Source organism: Lissotriton vulgaris, chromosome 5 (assembly GCF_964263255.1).
Source record: "Lissotriton vulgaris chromosome 5, aLisVul1.2, whole genome shotgun sequence".
NCBI lineage: Eukaryota > Metazoa > Chordata > Amphibia > Caudata > Salamandridae > Lissotriton > Lissotriton vulgaris.
The window spans coordinates 443,265,502-443,287,453 of NC_141693.1; the positions used below are offsets into that span (position 1 = coordinate 443,265,502).

At 43.0% G+C, this 21,952-nt stretch overlaps 1 protein-coding gene across 1 annotated transcript in view; it reads right to left on the reverse strand.

Annotated features, from left to right (window-relative positions):
* Window positions 1–917: 917 nt before the first annotated feature.
* The window catches only part of PPCS (phosphopantothenoylcysteine synthetase), a 42,934-nt gene continuing 21,899 nt past the window's right edge, over window positions 918–21,952 (reverse strand). The window contains exon 3 of the mRNA XM_086921872.1: window positions 918–3,271. Within this exon, the coding sequence (XP_086777998.1) occupies window positions 2,951–3,271 (321 nt within the window). The 3' untranslated portion in view covers window positions 918–2,950. The remainder of the gene's footprint in view (window positions 3,272–21,952) is intronic.

Below are 21,952 nucleotides of genomic sequence, written 5' to 3' on the forward strand. Positions count from 1 at the left end.
TAGGGGACAGTACATTAAATTACTGCTTTGTATTCAACATCATTGTATGAAAATGACTAACAGGAGACTTACAATTTCATTTAGTATCTGTTTCAGGAGCCTGTCAGTCATCTGTTTTTTGGTAGCAAAGATGAGCCTTAAACTGCAGGAACTATTGATAAGGCATCAACTCCAAATGGAGCAAGGTATGGGGCAGGGCTCTAGAACTTACATTTTACCTTATGATAGTGAGGCCAACTCTGTAAGATATGAGAGAAAAACAGGGTTTTCATGATGCTTACGGGATGTCCTCTGCTACAGTACCCATTTAAACAAAGTTATTTTTACTGTTCTGATGAAGGCACTGTAGATGTAGAGCTAACATTCTATAACTTAAAGCAGAGGAGGAAGCAAAAACATCCCTGAAGTACTATGCAAAACATGCACTGGACGATATTAAAAACCACACATCTGAAAATCTGTATGGTTGTCCGGATAAAACACGCCAGAGCTGGAGGAAGCAGGAGGAAGCAGGACACGTATATTTTCTAATGGGCAATAAAATGTAGGTCCATTGTGGGGAACCTAGATCAGATAAGGATTATACTTGAAAAAGCTCTCTTCTCAGGAGTAGTAAAATACTTCTTTGGTGGAACCGAAAAATACCAACTTCACTCAGCTATAGATTTGCATACCTCTTTTAACCGAATGTGTTGTAGGTTCCGAAATATCCCCAGTGCAAAGACCTCAGGTTGAATTGTGGAATCCAGACCAATGGTGTAAGCCATTGGTACAGGTACCAGTATGTTCAGTAGTTCACTTCTTTTCTATTCTCCTCACTGCTTAGCTGACTTTTATGATGAAGACATTTTACCAGAATAACAACCTCCTGGGGAAAACGTGACGAAAGAGATATTGAATAAGAAGCCCTGCTCTTCTTCTTTTTGAGAAGCACCTTTATTAAATGAAGGATAGCATCGGGTGCTTTTCGTAACATTAATGTAAAATTTCCATAACCATGCATGTCTTGTATCTATGCATAGCTTACAGGATCCAGGAGGGTTCAAGCTTAACCTCTGAAATTAGCTATTTGGCCAAAGTCCTACTAACTTCTCTGGGATGTGGCTGCTGAAGCCTGTTAAATGCTCCAGGAATTTCTGGGGCGTTCCGAAACAGGGGCAACCTTCAGTGATGTATTTTGAACCAGATCAGGTTTAAAATGGTTGTTGCAACAAAACCCAAAGTACTGGCACTCTGTATCCCCAAAGAACTCCTGACAGAGTGCACCTTAAATAGAAAAACACTAATCTTCTTGGTACCAAAGATGCTGTATACTGGGATTCTGTGCCCAGTACTAAATCCATCTTACCAAGACCAGTATGGATATTTACTTTGCAGAAAACAAACAACAAATTGGCAAAGTTAGTTGGTCGTGCCCTTTGGAACTATTGGTCTTGCCAAAGCAGTTTGCCAATGAAGTTTGGCATTGACATGCAGAAAGGGGTTTGGTGGTGGTGGGTGGGTGGGGGGGAGGTGCAATGACAACTGCTTTTGCTGATCCAGTTATTCTGTAGGTGTGCACATGCATCACCAGGCATGCGCCTGCTTCAATAATGACAGGCCATTTTTCATTTTTTTTTGTGGCCGATTCAATACGGCGGCAGCTTCTTGGATTCGTAAAAAATATATATTATACATTGGTAGCACAAGAGAAAGAAAAAAGGACTACAGAGTAGAGTGGGCAACGGGGAAGAGGATGGGGTGAAACAGAAAAGCAGCACATGAGGGAGAGAGCAACATGGGCAGAAGAGCACAATACTGAGGGCAGAGGTGGGAGAGTTGGGGTGGAAGCATGAGACAGAGAACGAGCAGTACACGGGAGTGAGAGCAACACAGCATAGGGTAAGTATTTAGCAGGGCAGAAGCATACAATGGAGAGAAGTGGAAAACACATGCACTCTAAAAGGCTGCTTTACTAAAAAGAAAACAAAGTCGTTCCCTAAAAGTAAACAGTGAAAGGATACAACTCAGGCAATCAAACAGATGGTAAAGGGGCTATGCTTTAAGGGTTGGACAAACATAAGTAGAGGATGACAGCCATCAAATAAGAAACAAATGGGAGTGACAGTTGAGCCAACCAATGGTTAGCGATGGTTGGGCGGTAACATCACTGTAAGTTCACTATAGGTCTTTTACAACCAGGCAGCATGTGCTGTCTAGTAGGTGAGACCTAAAATTGACTGACCAGATGTTGATTTAACATGCAGGCTAAGTGTGGGTTAACCACCAAGTAACCAAGTACTACCTGCAACATTTCATGCACTACTTTCAACCAGGTGTGATGAGCATTTGGGACAGAGTGGGGCAGGCTATTTGATGTTCAACGGAAAACCAAACAACAAAAATGCCTAGCTAGCAGCTAGGGAAGGCAGAAAAAGTATGCAACCACTCCTCCCAGAATGGGAGAAGTACTGGAAAAAGCCAATCCATGAATTATGCAGTGATACCAGAGGTCAAAGAATTTCAAACAAGCCAGCATTCTCTTTTTCCCTCCTACAAAACAGGAAAACGCCAAGGCAGCTGAGGAGTCAGAAGAGCAAGATACAAGAACAAATTACTTCACTTGTCAGCCATATGCAGACTAAATATGGTGTCCGCGGGATCTGCGAAGGTAATTGATTTCCCAGTTGCTTGGATCACCTACTTCTAAAGATTGCTCTAAGATGGCTGAACTCAAGCCTAGGTTAATGTATGAATATTAATTTTTAACATACAACAAAACCAAGGAATGCCTTTCTGCAAAACCTGTTCATACAAAAGTAGCACACCCCATCAAACTGGTCACCCATGAAAAATTTCTGCATATCATCAGATCCTGAAAAAAAGGGTTCTCTTTAAAGCACATACACATTATTTATACATACTAAGCAGTGGTATTCTTCTAACTCGTCTGAACTGACTTTCGTTAGGTTTATTGTTTCTCTATAAAATGTGTGTGGCGTGACTTAAGATCCTCCACAATCCTCTGCTCTATTTCCACGCCGTCTTCTGCTTCACCTTCAGAAATGGAAATGCAGGACTCTGAGTTGCTAGTCACCACAACAACAGAAGATCTTCGTGTATCAAGGAGGTTTGCCACAACAACCTGGTGATTGTATGTTTCCAAAGCTTTTCTTGCACGAGGTATCAAAAGCGTGGCATCCGTTTCCAATTTGAAAGAGATAACAAAAGCTTCAGGAGCCCAGTCTTTAACCAATGGGGCAAGCATTTTTGGTACCAATTTCATGGTTATCTGCAGAAAGAAAATATAATTCTTAATACAAAATCAAAAATGTATGTCACATAACTATCCACGTAACTGTGATGGATAAACAGTATACGGTTTGCCACTCCCCATAACCCTTCAACCCACAAGCATGAGGATGTTTTTGCACGATTACTGGCTACACCCATTCGCTATTGAACAAAGAGAACCCTGTGGAAAAGTAGTCTTGAGAGACACCATTGTTAGAGGGGAAAATATCTCAACGTACTACGTCAATGCTGTTGGAAAACAAGTGCACGTCCTCAGACTGACCGTAACTAAATCCTTATAAAGGATCCTAGTGTTCCAGGACAACATTTTGATTTTCACAGAAAATCCTGTGGAGCTTGTGGTCCTGTAACAAGTTCTAAGTGGATTAAGAGACAGAGGTAGAACGGTCAGACTGGAAAGTGCAAACTACTCACCCAGTAAAGAGAATATCTGGAATACTATTTAGCCTACTGGAATCAGCCCATAATTTTGTTTCACTGAAGCGATCCCGAGAGCCTCACCACACTCAGGTAAGGAGGCCTTTTGGTCGTTTCTTGGACTTTGTGATTATCATGCCCATTTTGTTGCGGTTTATGCTTTGTCTGAATAACCATTGAGGCTTTAACTTAATAAGGGCTTAATGTTTGATTGGTCTCCACAGACCAATAAAGTTTTTATCGTGGTTAAAAAACACTTGTGACTGAAGCCCTGGCTTTGAGTCTTTTCATTTCTGGAAAAAAAAAATGCATCTTCAATGTCGATGTTAGTCTACGTGGTCTAGTGGCAGTGTTGGCACAATGGATTAAAGGCAAGGAACATAGTGTTGCTTTCACACCGAGGACCTAGAAGGATCCTAAAATGAATTCCAGTACTATAGAATGTGAGGCTCTGTGTTGACTGTCTGAATATTCAAAATCTACACTTGAGGAGTTCAACATTTGATATCTACACAGACCACAAATAATTAGCCTTTCTAGTGGGAATGGTTGGGCAACACTTTGGCTAGGTTGGTCTTCGTATTCAAACTGCAAGAGTACAACCTGACAAATTATGTACAAGAATGAACACATTTTAGAGGTGATTGCCAAGAATGCCCCTGCTAAATGAGGAGTGGAGGCACTTGTGGATGCGATTCAAGAATGCAATGGGGTTTTTCTTAATCCGATGGGTTGGATGCGTTCCAAAAGGATTTAATTTTTGCAGCAAGTGGTAAGAAACAAAGACAGATGGCCCAGAAATAGGTGCCTTGTGAGATCTGAAGGCCTTTGCACAAATTGCCTCGTACATACCTTTTTCCGCGGGTATTGTATGCAGACAAAACAGTTTTTTATTTAACTCCTTTAACCCCTTCGCTGCGGCAGCTAATCCGCCGCATCGCTAAGCCAGCAGGCAACTTTAACCCATCCCATGCTCTTGACGGAACCGCTCCGTCACGAGCCACGGTTGATCTGTGCTTGTGACGGAACGGTTCCGTCACGGCCACGCCCGCTCTTCAGAACGTCAGCGCAGGCGCGGAATTCGCGCCGCGTAGGCGCGGCAAGCGGGCCGTGACGGAACCGTTCCGTCAACAGCACAGCCCACCCAAGGCTCGAGACGGAACGGTTCCGTCAAGAGCATGGGAGGGGTTAAAGTTGCCTGCTGGCTTAATTAAATTCACTCATGAAGACCATTCGGGTGTCTCAGCCATCTGTAAAAATAAAACTCAGACAATACTATTGGTTGTCTTCAATAGATGGACAAGTATGTACCATGGCTAACTGCTGTTGAGAATGCGGTCAGAGAAATAGTAAAAAAAAAATAACCTTTGCTTCTTGTTTCACTTCTTGAGGAACCTTAGGAAAACTTGCATTGGATTTACTACCTTTATTGGGATTTCATTATTCAGTGTACAAGCATATGAAACTGGGCTTGGTACTGGCTCAGACAAACAATGATACTGCAGAGCCAGGAAAGATGCATCTAGAGTTGTTAGATGCTCGAGCTAAGGTAAACAGTGCTGCAGACAGGTGGTTCATGCGTTCATGGCCATTTTGATACTCAAGGCAGTGGCCACCAGACCGAATCCAGTTTCACCGTTGTCTTCCACTGGCTAGGATCAAGTTCAGAGCAACAAATTGGAAAGGAACATGAAATAGGGAAAGGAGGAAGGTGGATTCGGCCAAGTTTGAGCTGGCCAAGATAGAAGGGAAGAAGATGGGCAATCAGGAAGTCTCTAGACAATTTCTGTGGTACGAGTGATCCAGCAGCAGAAGGGAGACAGCACAACTCTTGCCACTACATTAGGCAAAATGAAGGGGGAGATACACTGTGTAATAAAGAGGAAGGGGAGTTTATGACGGATGCGGACTTAGTATGTAGGGTGCAGTCAAACTTTCGAATAATGCATTACAGGTCCTAGCTATGGGCATCTACACAGGCATCTTTATTCCTTCCTTCGATAGGCCTTACTTTCAGCAGCTGCCTACTTGATGATGGCATTTCGTGAGGTTTAAAAAGAAAGAGGGGCTCTAGCCTTCCAGTTTGAGGACATAGTTTGCTTTGCTATCAGAAAAGCAAGGTTGGCAAACCGTAACGCCATTTTGTCTTTTTTTCAATCACATTTTAAGCACCAAGATACAGTGCTGTCCAGTCCAGGGGAATGTGTTTTGTAATGAGGAAAGAAAGTGTATACCACCTTGGGCTAATAATCTTCCACAAGGGATAAGCAAGTTCGCTGTATCCTCAGAGCAGGGGGTGGGGTAGGACAGCTAGCATTCTCCTGAGGAAAATACTTCTTAACAGCATCAGGGGAGAGGTAGACCCTGTAAAATAAACTATTACTTGAGCTTAAATTTGGCACTGCTAGAAACCAAATGTGGAAAGAACAGGGCATCGAACCACTCCTTTTCGTGGAGCACTCTATCCACTTCTGGTTCCCATTTATTTTTCAGCTGCAACAGCACTATATTCAAATGACTGAGAAGCTTTATGGAACCAGAAGGTATGTTGTCGTCTGAACCCATGGTGTAAAAGGACTGCATTAATGCATACGTTTCCAATTCAGCATCTTCAATAGACCAGTATTGACTGACAGAGTGCAGAACAGAACTGCTCCTGTAAAGCACCAAAAGAAAGAAGACCACACCTGTTAAACAGATCCCTAGAAGGTCAAGACACTAGAGCTATGCCAATGCTGCAGATCAATCCACTGAAAGAGACCCTGATGCCTAGGAAGGCACACAAGTGGAGCCCGCCGGGGCTTAAGGTCTGATCCTCTTGATGAGGTTCAAAACTCTGGCATAATACCACAAGGCTTCTTGGGGTACGAGCATCAGCCCCAAAGGGGCAAGCAACCAACAGTCAGTTTAATTTGTCAGGGTGCAGTGGATGTGCCTCAGCTCATGTTTCTTCGAGGGACAGGCCCGCAAGCCATCTGCTTAGCCATTGCAGTTGGGCTGAAAGGAAATACATCTCAAAGTCAGGGGTCCAGAAGTGGCTTGCTGCAGCCAGGAGACACAGCTTGGCTAAGGCCACCCTCTGTTCAAAATGAGCTCTCATAGAATTATGTTTTGCGAGTGAAAGAACTTACTCGGCAGAGTGATGGGGATATTTTCATAGTAATATAGAAACCTGGGTAAGACCTCCATCTTCGAAAGGGCAATGCAGCCCATCAGAAGGAACAAGAGTGGTTCCCAAAAACCTACGATGTGTAGATATTGCTCTGGCAAGGTTACCATCCAGAAGGTCTTGATCCCAGTTAGAGCAAACACAAGGAGATGATGGAGAGAGCACTAAAACTTTTTAGAGACTCACCAATCTGGGTTGAGTCCATCATTGTCATTTAGCTCACTTCACCACCCCAGTTCAGCCCAGGCCATAAGCAAATCAGTCTTGACACTGTGTCTTGTGGGAACAGTCCAGTCCGAACTGCCAAGCAAGGTCTTCCCTGGACCGGAAACAAGCATCCTGGGACTGGTTCTAGGGTAACACCCCTCATCAGCCAGGCTAGCTTCAATCAAGTGGCAAAGTGAGGAAGGTAATTTGATCCGAGTGAGACACCATGATGACCATATAACGAAAATGTAGTTTCCTCTCTACAGAAGGGGGCTTGCACTTAAATCCTTAACCCTTTATGGGGTATTTGGAACGAAAAGAAAGATGCACGACTTCAGCTAGACAGTTAACACAAAGGCCTGAGGCACCAAATTCCTCGAAGATCTGGGAAATTAAGCAATGATCTGCCCGAAGGTCTTTAAGACAAATGAAGAGATTGTCAGCTTATAGGGAAATACCGTGTCCTGCCCTCTAGGGGGGGATTTAACCTGTTGCACCCTCAGGTCTCAGTCGCATGGTACGTGGTTCCATTTAACAAGGCCAAGAGGAGGGTGAATAGGGAGCAATCCAACCAAGCCCCCCTGCCAACTAGGAAGGAGAGAGAGAGAAAATAACTTCCCCATGCACACTCACTGTAGGGTGGATGTATAGACTGCATATTAGACAGATAAAGCAGGATCCAAAGCACCTTAGTACTAGGGGGCAGATGTAGGTCACCAAATACCGGTCGGTAACGGCCGATTTCGGCCGTTACCGACCGGTATTTGGTGATTGAGATGTTGGGGCCTATATTTTACAGAATCGGTAAATTTACCCATCAGGTAAATTTACCGATTCTGTAAAATACCGAATCGGTAAATTTACTGATTCGGTAAATCTATATGTAGGTGGCACTGGAAACAGTGCCACAGGCCCCTAAGAATTCGTTATTTACCATGTAATACTATTGCATGGTAAGTAACTAATTCCTGTGTATATGCACATCTTTGCATGTACACCTGTGCCATGTGGCACACATACATGCCATGAGGGCATGTATGTGTGTCACAAGGCACACAAGCCTGAAACAGGGGTGCAACAGGGTGTCAAAGTGACACCCTGCCCCCCTTGTAAATTTGGTAATTTTACCGATTCTGTAATAACCATTGGTTCCTATGGGCCTCAAGGCCCATAGGAATCAATGGGAAATATCGATTCGGTAATTTCCGAATGTTACAGATTCTGTAAAAAATAAATAAAATAAATAAATTTAAAAAAAAGAAAAGAAAAAAAAGAAAAAAATAAATAAACGGTAAAAATTACCTACATAGCATTTACCGATTTGTAAATACCGAATAGGTAAAATTTGGTATTTATGAATCGGTAAATGCCATTTACCTACATCGGGCCCTTAGTGTTTTCCTAAAGGCATCCTCTCCTCTTCCTGGCTGGGCTAGTGGGCAAGAGAAGAGGATGTCTCTAGGAAAACATATCGAAGGACGCACCTTGAGGGAAGTGTGACTACAGGGGTCCCTCAGCCCCCTCTTCCCATGGGCCCCCGACCTGGGGTTTCAAGGAAACTCAAATTCTAGGTATAAATTGACAAAGGTCATTCCACATGGTAGCAGTATCTAAATCAGAAGAGATTAGATAGGAGCCCTAGTATTCTCGACCTGATGAATGCCATGGACCCTCTGGGCGAACACGGCAGAAACATGTTCACGACATTGATGGCAATGGGGTACTAGTTCCCCATTTCTCCACACTTGATTTTTAATATCAAGCAAACACCTAACAAATAAATTGCATTTGGTGTTCACATGGCTTTTTAACCTCTCACTCCATCACGGGCCCCCCACTTATGTTTTAGAAGTGCCTCCCTGTCTCCAGGTGTAGGCCCGCTTTCTATCAAAAGCAGCTTCTAGAGAGCGAGGACTGCCAATGATGAAGCAAGACACCTGGTGGTGTGTGAGGACAGTCCTTCACATTTTTTAGATGCCCTGCACCTCACGTAATCAGGTGTAGTGTGCTTGTTTTTGTGTATAGAAGCAGAGATTTATTTTGGGTAGCTTCTTTTGTGTATACAAGAAAAAAAGGAAGAAGTAAAGAAATACCTTTTCAGTAGAGGGTATGTGCATCAGCCTGCACTGTCTACTTTGGAGCCATGATGGAAACAGACATAGCATTTTAAATAGCTGCCTTATCAGGTGGGCAGCGGATTATTCTGAAGCCTGCTGGCAGACAATTATCATGTGTGAGCTACTTGGTGGCAGCCTGTAAGCAACTGATGAGACCCCTGCTACAGAGGCACCTCAGGTTCAATGAAGGCTTACTTTTATGAATGAAGCCATTTTGGTCCGGGTGAACCTGTTCGGTATCTTAGAATCTGAATTAAGGATGGCTATTGGTCAAAATGACGATGGGTCGTCTGGTGGGTGCCCCCGATTTGGGAGGGGGACCAAAGGGTCTTTCTTCCCAGAGTGATTGAGGGAGGCATCAGTCCTCCACCAATGGTATATGTAATTTGAAAAATGTGGAGGTCAGGAAGTCTACATACGAACAATAAGTCCACCAGCAAGCCATCAGTTCATGATATTGTGCCACCAGCAAGTTCACGGATGGCCTCTTCAACTGCCTATATAGAAAAGAGTGTATCTGTATCAACTTGAGCCTGTGTGGCGGGTGGGGGAGGGGAGGGGCTGGGCAGAGGTAGGTCTGCAAGAAATTTGATAATCCAAGGCAGTGAGAGTATGGGGTTGTTGCTCGGTCCGACAATATACAGCTGCGGGTAGAAATCATGGAAGCTGATAAGAAGCTCTTGTTTCCAAGTGGCTCAATTACTCTTTTGTGGAATTCGCTAATACAACAAGTGTAATCAAATCTTGGTCCACAATTTTGTTTGTATTAAAGGAACACGTAAATTAATTTTTACAAACTGTGGCAGTAATTTTTCTCAAGGGAGGTGTGCAGATTTTCGACGTCTGCATGATATAAAGCATGTGCAAGTTGCCATATACAGTCCATCTTGCAACAGTTTGCGGGAAAGGTGAAATTGCTTCCTTCTGAAAGAGGTTTTATACAGCCTTAGCAGCTGGTGTTGATGTGGATAACTATTGATGAAGTGGACTTTTAGAATTAATTCTGAATTAAAGCCTGTGGCAAATGAAACTCCCATGATTTTATTTTACTAATGAGTGTTGCATGATTTGCACGTTTGTACTGACTCAACCTAGAAGTAATATGCACCAACACCAACACGCGGGTTTAATCATTTGTGCTCTTGTCATGTTCGTCATTCTGCTTTGAATAATACATTTACTTTGTCCTTTGTTTTGTCATATATTAACTGCGGTTGTTTTTAAAATAATAGCATGTGCATTCTTTAAAATGTGCTTCGGTTTATGTTTTGTCGTCTCATGTGTCTGTTTATTCGTTCGTATGCAAAACTAGCTAACATAGTCTAATGGGTTAATTTTAGTAAAGGGGTGGGTAACTGAATAATTATCATTTCTTGAATTAATTATTGTCTTGTGTTTCCTTGCATACTAGACTCATGCTAAAAAGGCCTGCGGCTTATTTCTAAAATGGATCTCCGAAGCTTTTGTCAAAAGTGGGCCTTGCACAGCAACGATTGAATGTGGAAAAGTTTTTCTACATTAATTCTTGGAGAATGGTTCGTAAACAAGGCTGTGTGGAAGCTAAGGACATTTGGTTCAGATTTCTTCATGGTCAAGGACGTTTTTGACGTTCAGCGGCGGAAAAGCTTGGACGGACGAAGGAAGTCGTATAGAGTTTTGTCAAATGTAACTACCTTCGGAAGCTAGTGACACGTAAAAATAATGAACAATGCCGCTCTTGAAAGAACGTGACTCTTGCTATGCGAGAGTCGGATGACCGCATCAGGAGACGTCCTTTGACCAATCATATTATGTCTTGTTCGAATATTTGTATTCTTTTAGTTAGTTTTAGATAGGAAAATAGTATAAGAATTGCCCCCTTGCTAAGAGCACTGTTCGTTTGTTTCCTGTGCTCCAGAGACGCTGCCAGATTTTCGTTTCACGTAAGACCCTTTGAGACTTTACTTTTTCCCTTTAGGTTTCTATTAGCTAAGTTAGGGAATTAGGACTATGGAGAAATACTTTAAATGTTTGAGCATTTTCTCATGCTGACTTTGGTTCGAACTGCTAAGACAAATGTGCCTTTAATAAATAATTCTGCTTAATGCTAATAAAAGAGTTTTCGTATTAAAATGCATTTTGCTTAAAATAAAGTTAATAAAATAGTTTTTGAAATGACAAGCTGGTCTTGTTTGTTTCCTTGAGTTACCATTAGTTAATCCATTGCCTATGATTGTGATTTAATTAAATGTTTTTATCCTGTTTGATTAATTAGGTCATAAGATTCAGAAGGTCAAAATTCATGTCTCATTCATTCATGGGCCTAGTGATAAAATTTATAAAAATGGTGAGTAATGTGGTGTAGAGTTGTCGATATGAGACTGAATTTCTCTTGACCCGCTGGATCACTATCTTAAGAAAAGGTCTGGAATCTCAACATTCTATGAGAGGCATTTCGCCTTTCTGGTTACTGAGGTAGGGAGCCTAAATACCATGTATGTGTCAGAGTGGTTAAATATATTTTTCTGGACCTGGCTCTATGGTTGTAACGAATGTGAAGCATGCGAGGGTTCTAAGTAAGCAAGGGAAAAGGATGCTAAGAAAAGTGCAAAAAACAGAGTTTTTGTGTCGGGGACCAGGTTTTGTTATGTAGCCGCAAAAGGGAGTTTAAGTTCACTTCACCAACAATGATAATCAGATGTCAAATGCTTCTTTGTAGTTGTCAGAGAGAGGGTGGTGGAAAAGGAGTAGTGTAGTGTGTTTATCACTAATCAACAGGCAGATATTTTAAGGAATTGGATTTCACATCAAAATCGTGATGCACTGGCAAGTGCTGATGTGAGTGTCATTCCAACTTTCACTGGTTTCTGTGATGCTGCTATGATGGCCATGACCTCCTCAGACACTGACTTAAAGCAGTGGTCTTGTTTTTTTTAGATCCATAGACCTAATTGATGCACCAGCCTTGATAGGTGGGGGAATGGGGGTGTATCAAATAAAACAAGGTCTATCAGTAATCTCCTCATCAGAGTATATGCAGAGCTTCAAGACTTTGACTTATATTAGCTTCTTACATTTTTCTGTTTTTCATGGTGTCAGGGTTCTCCAAGCCGGTCCTGGAGGGCCGGATCCATGCAGATTTTTAAACTAACTACATGTATCTAAATGGGGATATACAAATAATCTGGCCAGGATCCAGCCCTCCAGGACCGGTTTGGAGAACCCTGTAGGGTAGTATCCAAGACCTCGGTTAGATCTAGGATACAACAATGTTGTTCCGACGGAGAGAGAGGCCTAGTTAAAAACAATGTTTGAGATACTGTTTTGTTTATATAGATATTGGAAACAACCTTTGGAATCAAAGATCACTGTGGAACAATACCTGGCAAAGCCAATTGGTCTCACCTTTTAAAAAGCATTTCGGACTATTGACTTTGCTAAATCTTTTTTCTGATGCTTTTCTGTAATGGCAAGAAGAAAAAATGCTTCTTTGCCAATGTTGAACAGCATCTAAAAAAAAAAAAAAGTCTGATGTTTACATGCACAACACATGCTTTCGTGTGGACCAAGATACTATGATGACTTAGCAGGATTACGTTTGCAGCTTAGCCATTCAATTTTTGTTTTTACCGTTCTGTAATGGTGGACGCCTATCTGGAGCAGTAAAATAAAGAGCTATATAATAAAAACATTAATAAAACGAGCGGCCCAGCTGCAAACTGCTGTTGCTGGCATCGCCCAAAAACCAACAAAATGAAGACAAAAAAAAACAAATGGGAAGAGTGAGTGAAGGCCCATTAAAGAGAATCTGGTGGGAGTGGATAAAATAAGTGAATTTCATTAGAGCATGAGCTCTTGGGGATGGGTGCGGAGGACCAACAGCAGTACTTCAAGGTTAAAAGCAAATCCAACCTGGCAGGAGGACCAGCACAGAGAGTGTGGATGAGGGGTCTGAGGACTGGTGAAGTTAACGATGGAGAGAGCAAGAAACCACGTGCACTCACAAACAGTGCTAGAAGAAAACAAAAAAATGAGTCCCCTCCAACAAGTAATCAATTCAGAAAACTGTAAAGAAGAAATACTCCAGAGGTGAAACAAACAAGAAATATCGAGAAAAGCCGCAAAGTAAGAAGCAGGGAAAAGAGAGAAACCAGCAAAAACATCAAATCAATAGCAGTGTGATGGTCCACATCCCACTATATAAATATATAGTTTAATGTGTTTGTGACAATAGGTCTTCAACAGCAGACAGCTAATGCGGTCTGTAGGCGAGACCAAAATACCACAGAGGTCTGGCAAGAACAAAAAGCTTTTATTTCGCTCATTCATGTGGCTGATACAAAGCAACTAAAAATGCTACCCTCCAAGGCAGATGTTCTATTTATGCATGGATTAAAATTGAAAGTTCTTTCTTTTGGAGAGAACTACCTTCATTTGCGGGGGAGCAGATGGTCTCACTTGAGAAGTACTTTTACTCAAAACTCTCCAAGAAATTACTAATCACTACTAGGATAACAAAATAATACATTCTATTTAACTTCATTTGCGAGGGAGCAGATGGTCTCACTTGAGAAGTACTTTTACTCAAAACTCTCCAAGAAATTACTAATCACTACTAGGATAACAAAATAATACATTCTATTTAAGCTGCAATGGCTACTAAGCGAAATTTGTGAAAGAACAGATCAAGTCACGTTTAACCCAATAAAGTAGTACTCTCTTCTTGACACATTAAGATCAATTTTTTTCACAAGGCACTTAAGCGTCTGGTGACATGGGGAACCTGCTTTAATAGACCGATTTAGATAACAGTGGTAACATATAATCTCATGAGGATAATTCCTTAAGCCATTTTCAGTGCAAAGGTGAGAGTCCAAATCCCCACAAATCAATGTAAGGAGAATGTTAAGTTCGCAACACTTGTTGTGGCCTGTTGCAGTCTCCCTATTACAGAAGGCCAGGATCCTCCAGGGCCAGCAACCGCAATTCAGTGGCAGACTGACACACAGAGTGCAGACTGCCTGGCTCCTCCTGAGGCTGTAGTTTAACTAGGACCCCGCAAAACATTAATGGACCACAGAGGATGTGGCTAAAAATAACCTGGACAGCTGAGCGGATGGTGAAAGTACTGAGGGAGCAGAGTGGGTTGTGGAAAACGAATCCAGCCAGAGCAATCACATCTCCCCAAGCTTCCTAGAAGTGAATGCGAAAAAGAGGCTGAATAACCCTGTGCTCCTACCTGATGGCTAACAATGTAGAGGCTTAGCATCTTACACAGCAGGAAGCCAAAGTGCATGTAAGAAAGGTGGTATTCGGCTATGTATGTGACTGTCTTTACACACACACACATATACACACACACACACGTCACAGAGAAACAGAACGGGAGGCTGAGTTTCAAACAACTCCTTCAGATCAAGTCCCCCAACACAACATGTGTACGTAAGGCAAGGTATCTGAGAAATCAGGTATGAACAGATAGGAGAGAACATGGACGAAATCTATCACCACCAAGTACAAAGAACTGAATGCCAAAACTGACCAAACTGTCTCTTCCCTTAAGAACAGCGAAGGCTTAATTTGGGGCACCCGACTCAAAGTGATGAGGGTAAAAGGAAGGTCTTGATAAAGATGAAGAAGAGAGTTGAGAGCTCATGAGACTATAGGATTCCCCCGTGGAGGTTGGTGCTTGTTTTCAGCAGTGTGCCGTGAACAGATGTTCTTTTGAGAACTTGACTGGGGGTGAATGTAGGATTTATTCATCATTCCGTCCATCATTTGTTTGAGTAGCACTTTTTCACCTTAACCCCTTTAGTGCTTCTGTCGGCCGTTGGACGTAGCAAGCACTACCTTCGTAGTGCTGGGCACGTCCAACGTCCGAGGCGGCCCCACCCGTTATTCGAACGTTCAGCATTGGCGCTGAACGTTCGAAGCAGTTAACGCGTTAAGTGGGATGGGTATGCCCAGACGTGGGTCCCTTGCTCACTGTGCCACTGGACTCAAGCTAGCCTGGCTGATGAAGGGTAATTACATATACCAAAATTCACACCTACAGTCTCAATCATGTGTTTTAAAAGCTACACATTCTTTAAGGCCCTTCCTCTCTCACACCTAACTCACGTGTTATTTAGTCAATAAGGGGAAGACATCCCTTAAGGATTTGAACCCTCACTCACCCGAGAGTGACATGCTTCATCATATGGGTCCTCTTTACCAGTGGGGAAAACCTAGTCGCTACTGGGAGCTACTACTTCGATGTTTAAGGAAGGAGGTCAGATATGTTTTGTTTTGTAAGGATGGATACTAATCCCATATGTGAGAATGATGGGTGTAGTGAGGTTTGCAGCGCTGTGTGAACAAATATAGAGAAGTGAGTTAAAACGGTCTAGATAGAGATCACTAACATACGTTTTATTGATGTGTTCTACCTGGCAGGATTAAAATGAAACAGCACAGTGGTATGGATATATAACCACTGTCACATTGTGGTCAGTATGTTTCAGCCTATTGATCAAACCATTGTATCAGCGGCTTTCTTCAGGACCAGATCTAACAGTGATATTGCTGCTGCAAAAAGTGAAAGTAATAAAGTATATACAACACAAGTATTCCTGCTTATCCTTTTGTCAGGTTATACTCAAGGTATCCTCAGAAGTAGGATAGCCCTGCCTCACCTCAACCTGACAGACTGCTCAGGAAGGAGGCCCCGCTCTGTCCGTCGGTACCTCGACTCGTGGTAGAGCTCGCCCCAGGAGATGAAGGGTAATACCCGAAACCGGTCCCAGGATGCTGGTTTCCAGTCCAGGGAGGACCTGGCTTGGCAGTTCGGTCTGGACAGTTCCCATGAGGCACAGGGTCAAGACTGATTTGCATATGGCTGGGTCTAAACTGGGGTGGCATGGTGAGCAAAAGAACGATGGATTTAACTCAGATCCCTTGACTGGGGGTGAATGTATGATGTATTCATCATTCCGTCCATCATTTGTTTCCGTAGCACTTTTGAGAACTTGTGCACAGCTTTACAAATCGGAGCAATAGGCATGCCACCTAACATTATGGAGAAGAATCACCCAGGGACATAGGAGGATCTGGCAGTTAAAACGCTAAAAAAATCCAGTGGATTTAGAAAACCAAGCAAAGATAAAAGCCTTCAACCTTCCAACTAGAGGTCCCCTGAAAGCTTAACAGGCAGGCCTGAAATAAGTTTCAGGACGGTTCTGAAGTCCACAGAATACAAAGACTCCATTAGGCTTGTTGTTAAGATTTTGCTAGGAGGTAATTGCAAGTTTATGTTTCTCATCTTGAATCCAGGAAATGAAATTGCAGCCTTTTAAAAAAAAATGCCAAATTCAAATGACAATTAGATATCCAGCAAAGATTTAAGCAACTCAATGAGACCACAAGATTTTTCACAGAAGGTGTGTTGCTGGTTGTTCGAGGGAAAGTTTGGGAGGAAGTGAAGACTACGTATACTACTGTTGAGCAGTCAGGTGTGCAATGCCCATTGGGCTGAAAGGGCCTCACCGCTCCCCATCAGCTACCGTGGCAGGGCTGGGGCTGCCAGCACGGCCTGGCCAGGGCACTAACTGTAAAGTGTTCTGCTTGCCTCTCAAGCAGGTTTATAACGGGGAAGCTAACCGCCACATAAGGTGTCCGTGCCACACACTCCGCATAATCTTTTCTATTTCAACGAAAACGTGTCCATTGCACAAGTGAGAAAGTAGCAGTCGGGGATTAAAGCTCCGGTTGTCAGATCTCACCCCACCCTCAAGAGTACTCTAACACTTCCAGAGCAACAAAAGCGAGACAATAATGAGCCCCATCATTGGGGTAATAAAACACACAAACAGTTGTTTGTCTGAAAGATGTTGGGTTTCAAGGAAGAAATGTTTGAAGTCTCACAAGTGCATGACGTTAAAGTAACAATATTAGAAGCCCTTTGTTTTATATTTTAGTTGCGAGCTAGTGACTCATAAGGTGCAAAACTACACAAGTGGAAAAATAAAAATAACATCTTGATGTAAGGAGTTTAAAGCACTAGATAAATGCAATTACAAAACATGCATCTGTTTGGCATTCGTCTTTTCTACGAATTTAAAACTCCAGTTCTAATTTCAGCAGGGGCAGCTCTGCTTTTCATCCTTAAAGGACTGATACAATGCAGAACATTAAGGGCCAGATGTAGGAGAGAAAATACCGGTCGGTAACGGCCGATTTCGGCAGTTACCGACCGGTATTTAGGATTTGGCATGTAGGGGCCATCATTTTACAGAATCGGTAAATTTACAGATTCTGTAAATTTACCGATTCTGTAAAATACCGAATCGGTATTTTTACCGATTCGGTAAATTCACAAGTAGGTGACACCCCAAAGAGTGTCACAGGCCCTTAAGAATCGGTATTTTACCACCCAATCCAATTGGGTGGTAATATACCGAATTCAGGTGTGCATGCACATATGTGCATGCACACCTGTGCAATGTGACACACAGACATGCCACATGGCACACAAGTCCGGAATTGGGGTGCTAGATGGTGTCAAAGTGACACCCCCTGCACCCTTGCAGGATTCGGTATTTACCGATTCGGTAAATACCGAATCGGTATTGGCCATTGATTCCTAGGGGCTTCATGGCCCATAGGAATCAATGGGCAATACCGATTCGGTATTTACCGAATCGGTAAATACCGAATCCTACCGATTCGGTAATTCTGAAAATCGATTTACCTACATCTCCCCCCTTCATATGTACCGAATCGGTAAAATTCGGTATTTAAGAGTCGGTAAATATGAATTACCTACATCGGGCCCTAACAGTCCTAAAAAAATGAAATATTGTGTAGGAAGTGCTGTGCAGCATACAAATTATGTAATTAGTCAAATGAAAAAACAGGTTTCAAGAAAAGTTAAAGCTGAATACAACATGCAAACATTGCAAGTCTCAAACGTATTTAAAGGGATCTGTTAAGTTCTTTTGAAAATCAAAGCTCTTTTCAAGTATTTTAACAATTCTCAAAAATGGATAGAGTTATGACGTGTTTCGAAGTAATGGTGACTGTTTAGATTTAGATACATTTATGCACTTCAAAATCATTGCAATATATATTCATTAAATGTTGCAGTGTACACCACTGTATCCCTAAATCTGAGGTGAAACTTTGCAATGAGTGACTTTCAGCGATTAAGTCCCTGATTACAATTGGCCCAGTTAATTCTGATATGTGCAGTGACAATAGATTTACAAGTTTGGTGCCAAGCACCACAATCTCACAATTTTCCTTAGATCAATTTCAGAAGGGAAACCTGTTGAAATTGACAAGGCGGAAAATGGAGATTTGGTGAGGAAAGCACCAAAAGCTGCAGGTTATGCCACATTCAGCTATGCCACATTTTTTTAGGGTTAACTTTCTGTATTCATTCTAAAGAACACCACCCATCTGCATAACAAGGCCGGCAGGGACGACTGCAAACATTTTCTATGAAAAGTATAAAGAACAAAGCTAATTAAACGGCAATGTCCAGGTTTAAGATGACGGTATGAAGGAAAACAACACAGTGCTGAAATGCACTAAAATCCCTCTTCTTTTCCCAAGAGGTTCAATATAGTTTGTTTGGCTGCACCTAGCAATAGTGTCATTTGGCGTCCCTGGTGTCATTTCACTGTGTACGAGAGACAATCTTTTGCCCCCAGAATGACATACGTTGGGAACCTTAGCATTTGGATCTCAAACTTACGTTCGAGCTCGTTTAGGACCCCCTCCAAATATATAAGTTTGGGGTAAATGCCAGTGCAGGTGCAACAGCGTCCCTGCATTACCACAGTGCCTACAGCAGTAGGGTGACCAACCGTCCGTAAATTTCACGGACAGTCCGTAATTTCGGCCGTCTGTCCGTTGTCCGTGAAGGATTCTTTAACGGACGCCATTTGTCCGTAATTTTAACCTCGGGCACCGGTCGCACTACCCTAAAGCCGTTACAGCTTCCACCCTCCTCCCTTCTTGACTCGGATGCAAAGCTCAAATACCCCGCAGCATTGGAGAGGCACAGCGGGATGGCAACCCTCAAACCTCCAGCCCTTGATGAGCTGTTAAGAGGTGCGTGAAGGTGAATGAGAGGGAGGGGCGGCAGCTTCAGGAGCAGGGGCATCCATTCAGATGCAAACAGCCTCGAATGCGCCATGCCTCTGAGATTTAGGAGGACTTCACACATTTCATTTCTGCCCAGGGCCCCAAACATCCTAGAACCGGCCCTGATTACACTGCGCAGCACTGGTTCTCTTCACAGAGCTTAAATACTGTCACTAAATTGTAAACAAACCTGGGTTCTTCTAACATGCAGTCTTAATGTAATAAAATTAAGAAATGGCACAATCGCACCCACACTAATTAACAAAGTATGGAGGACAATCAGTTAAATCAGTTCTCTTGGAGCATCTCCTGTAAGTACTGTACATCACAGCGGGGGATGGCAAAACTAACATTTTGGAAAGAGCCTGTCTTCTCGTTGTCTTGTCCAGGAGGGGGTGAGGAACCCTACCCCACCCTGGAAGAGACCAAGATTATATTAGAATACTGCATGCCCACCCCTGTGCCCACCCTGGTGGATCCTGTTCCCCCCTCCTGTGATGGCTCCTTACCCGCCCCAGTGATGGCTTCCCCCCCCCCGCCGCCTGTGATGGCTCCTGTCCCCCTCCTGTGGTGGATCCTGTCTCTGCCTTGGGTGGCTTCTGTCCCAGTCCTGGAATGGCTCATGCAGCGAGGGTGAAGTTCTTGATGGGCCTCTTGTCAAAAAGGCTCTGCTCAAAATGAAAATGAAAAGGTGGGCGAGTGAGTAAGTGAAGGGATGAATGGATGGCTGGATGAATTAGTGAAAGGGCGAATGGATGAATGAAAGATTAAATAGATGGATAATGAGAGAGGTTGGATGGATTGATGAGTGAGTGGAAGGATGGAAGAGAGAAAAGGTAAATGGCTGGATGTGTGGGTGGAAGGGTAGCTGGATGAGTGAACGGGTGAATGGATGAGTGGAAGGATAGATGAGTGAAAAGGTGGATGATGAGTGAGTGAGTGGGTGTATGGATAAGTGAAATGATGGATGGATTGATGAATTGATAAATGCAAGGTTGAATGGATGGACGAACGAGTGAAAAGGTGGATGTAAGGATGGATGAGTGAGTGAAAGGGAGGGTAGATGAACTAAAGGATGAATAGATGAGTGAAGGAGTGAAAGGATAAATGGATGAGAGAAAGGATGGATGAGTGATAGGGTCAATGGATGGATGAGTGAGTGGATTAGTAGATGGATGGGTGGGTGGATGGGTGCAAGGAAGGATTGCTAAGTGAAAGGGTCGATGGAGAGAGGAAGGGAGGATGGATGACTGATAGAGTGGAAGGGTGGAAGGATGAGAGACTGGGTGGATGGATGAGTAAGTGAAATGATGGCTGGATGGGTGAAAGGGTAAATGGCTGGATGGATGAGTGAATGGATGGATGGGTAGAAGAGTGGATGGATGAGTGTACAGATGGATAGAGTGGATGGAGGAGTGTACAGACGGATAGAGTGGATAGATGAGTGTACAGATGGATAGGGTGAAAGGGTGGATGGATGGATAATGGATGGATGAGTGAAAGGATGGATGAGGGGATGGACGAGTGAAATGATAGATGGAAGGATACATGATGGATAGGTTTGCAAATTGTTGAATATGTTTGGATATGGCTGGGCTTACTTCTATACTATTGCGCGACCTCTGATGTGTCTGTAAAACGTATCCAATTGTCCTGAAGTTTTGTCCTGAATTTTGACCTCCTGTCCTGAATTTGTGTCCTGAATTTCGACCCTTTGTCCTGAATTTTTACACTCCCCGTCCTGAATTTGCACCAATGCCAGTTGGTCACCCTATACAGCAGGTCACTTTTGCTTGGGGCCCATTTGTGAACCCTTTTAGGCGTATAATACCAGTAATGCATGATTTTCATAAGTCTCTATCATCAAGAAACTAGTCGCACTTGAAAAGGGTTGTGCTGGTATCTCGGACCATTCTTTGTCTGTGAATGACCTCTACACCTTGGCCTTCCTTCGGAGCCGACCAGCCACGCAGGTTTGAGAGAGGTCCAATTTAATAGCATTATACATATTGAAGTTTACCATCTATCATCCTGTTTGAGGAGGAACCATTTTTCCAAGGCAGTCAAAGGACAATATGTTGCGGGTTGCATTCGATTGAGAGTCACCCAGTGCCTTACTATAAAAGTACCACAGCCTCTCAGTTTCGCGAAAGCCATAATCTTGTTTGAGTTTTTTGGAGGTAAAACAGATCCATCAGTTGCTTATAGCCAGATTTTTGCCATTCAGCAAATTGCATGCTGGCCACACCCGGAGTGAAGTCGGGGTTCTCTATAACAGGAGAGAGAGGTAAGGGGAAAGAGGACAAACATGTCTTGATCAAATAACCGAATCCCAGGAGGCCAGCGTGACTCATGTAACTGGGAAAGAACATAGCCAACATGTCTGGGTTGCTTTCCACATATGATAACAGACTATCATTTTCCCCATAAAGTACCATGCCTTTTCAGAGACTGCTCTTCCAGATTCCACCATATAGCGAAGCTGGGAGGCATGGATGTAATTAGCAATATGGGAAAATCCAAGGCCACCCTGTGCCATTTGGCCCTACATTGTATGCTTAGGTAGCCTAGCTTTTTTTAATTTATTTTTTAGAACAGATTTTATTGCCAGATAAACAAATCGCAGAGCTCTGTACCCCAG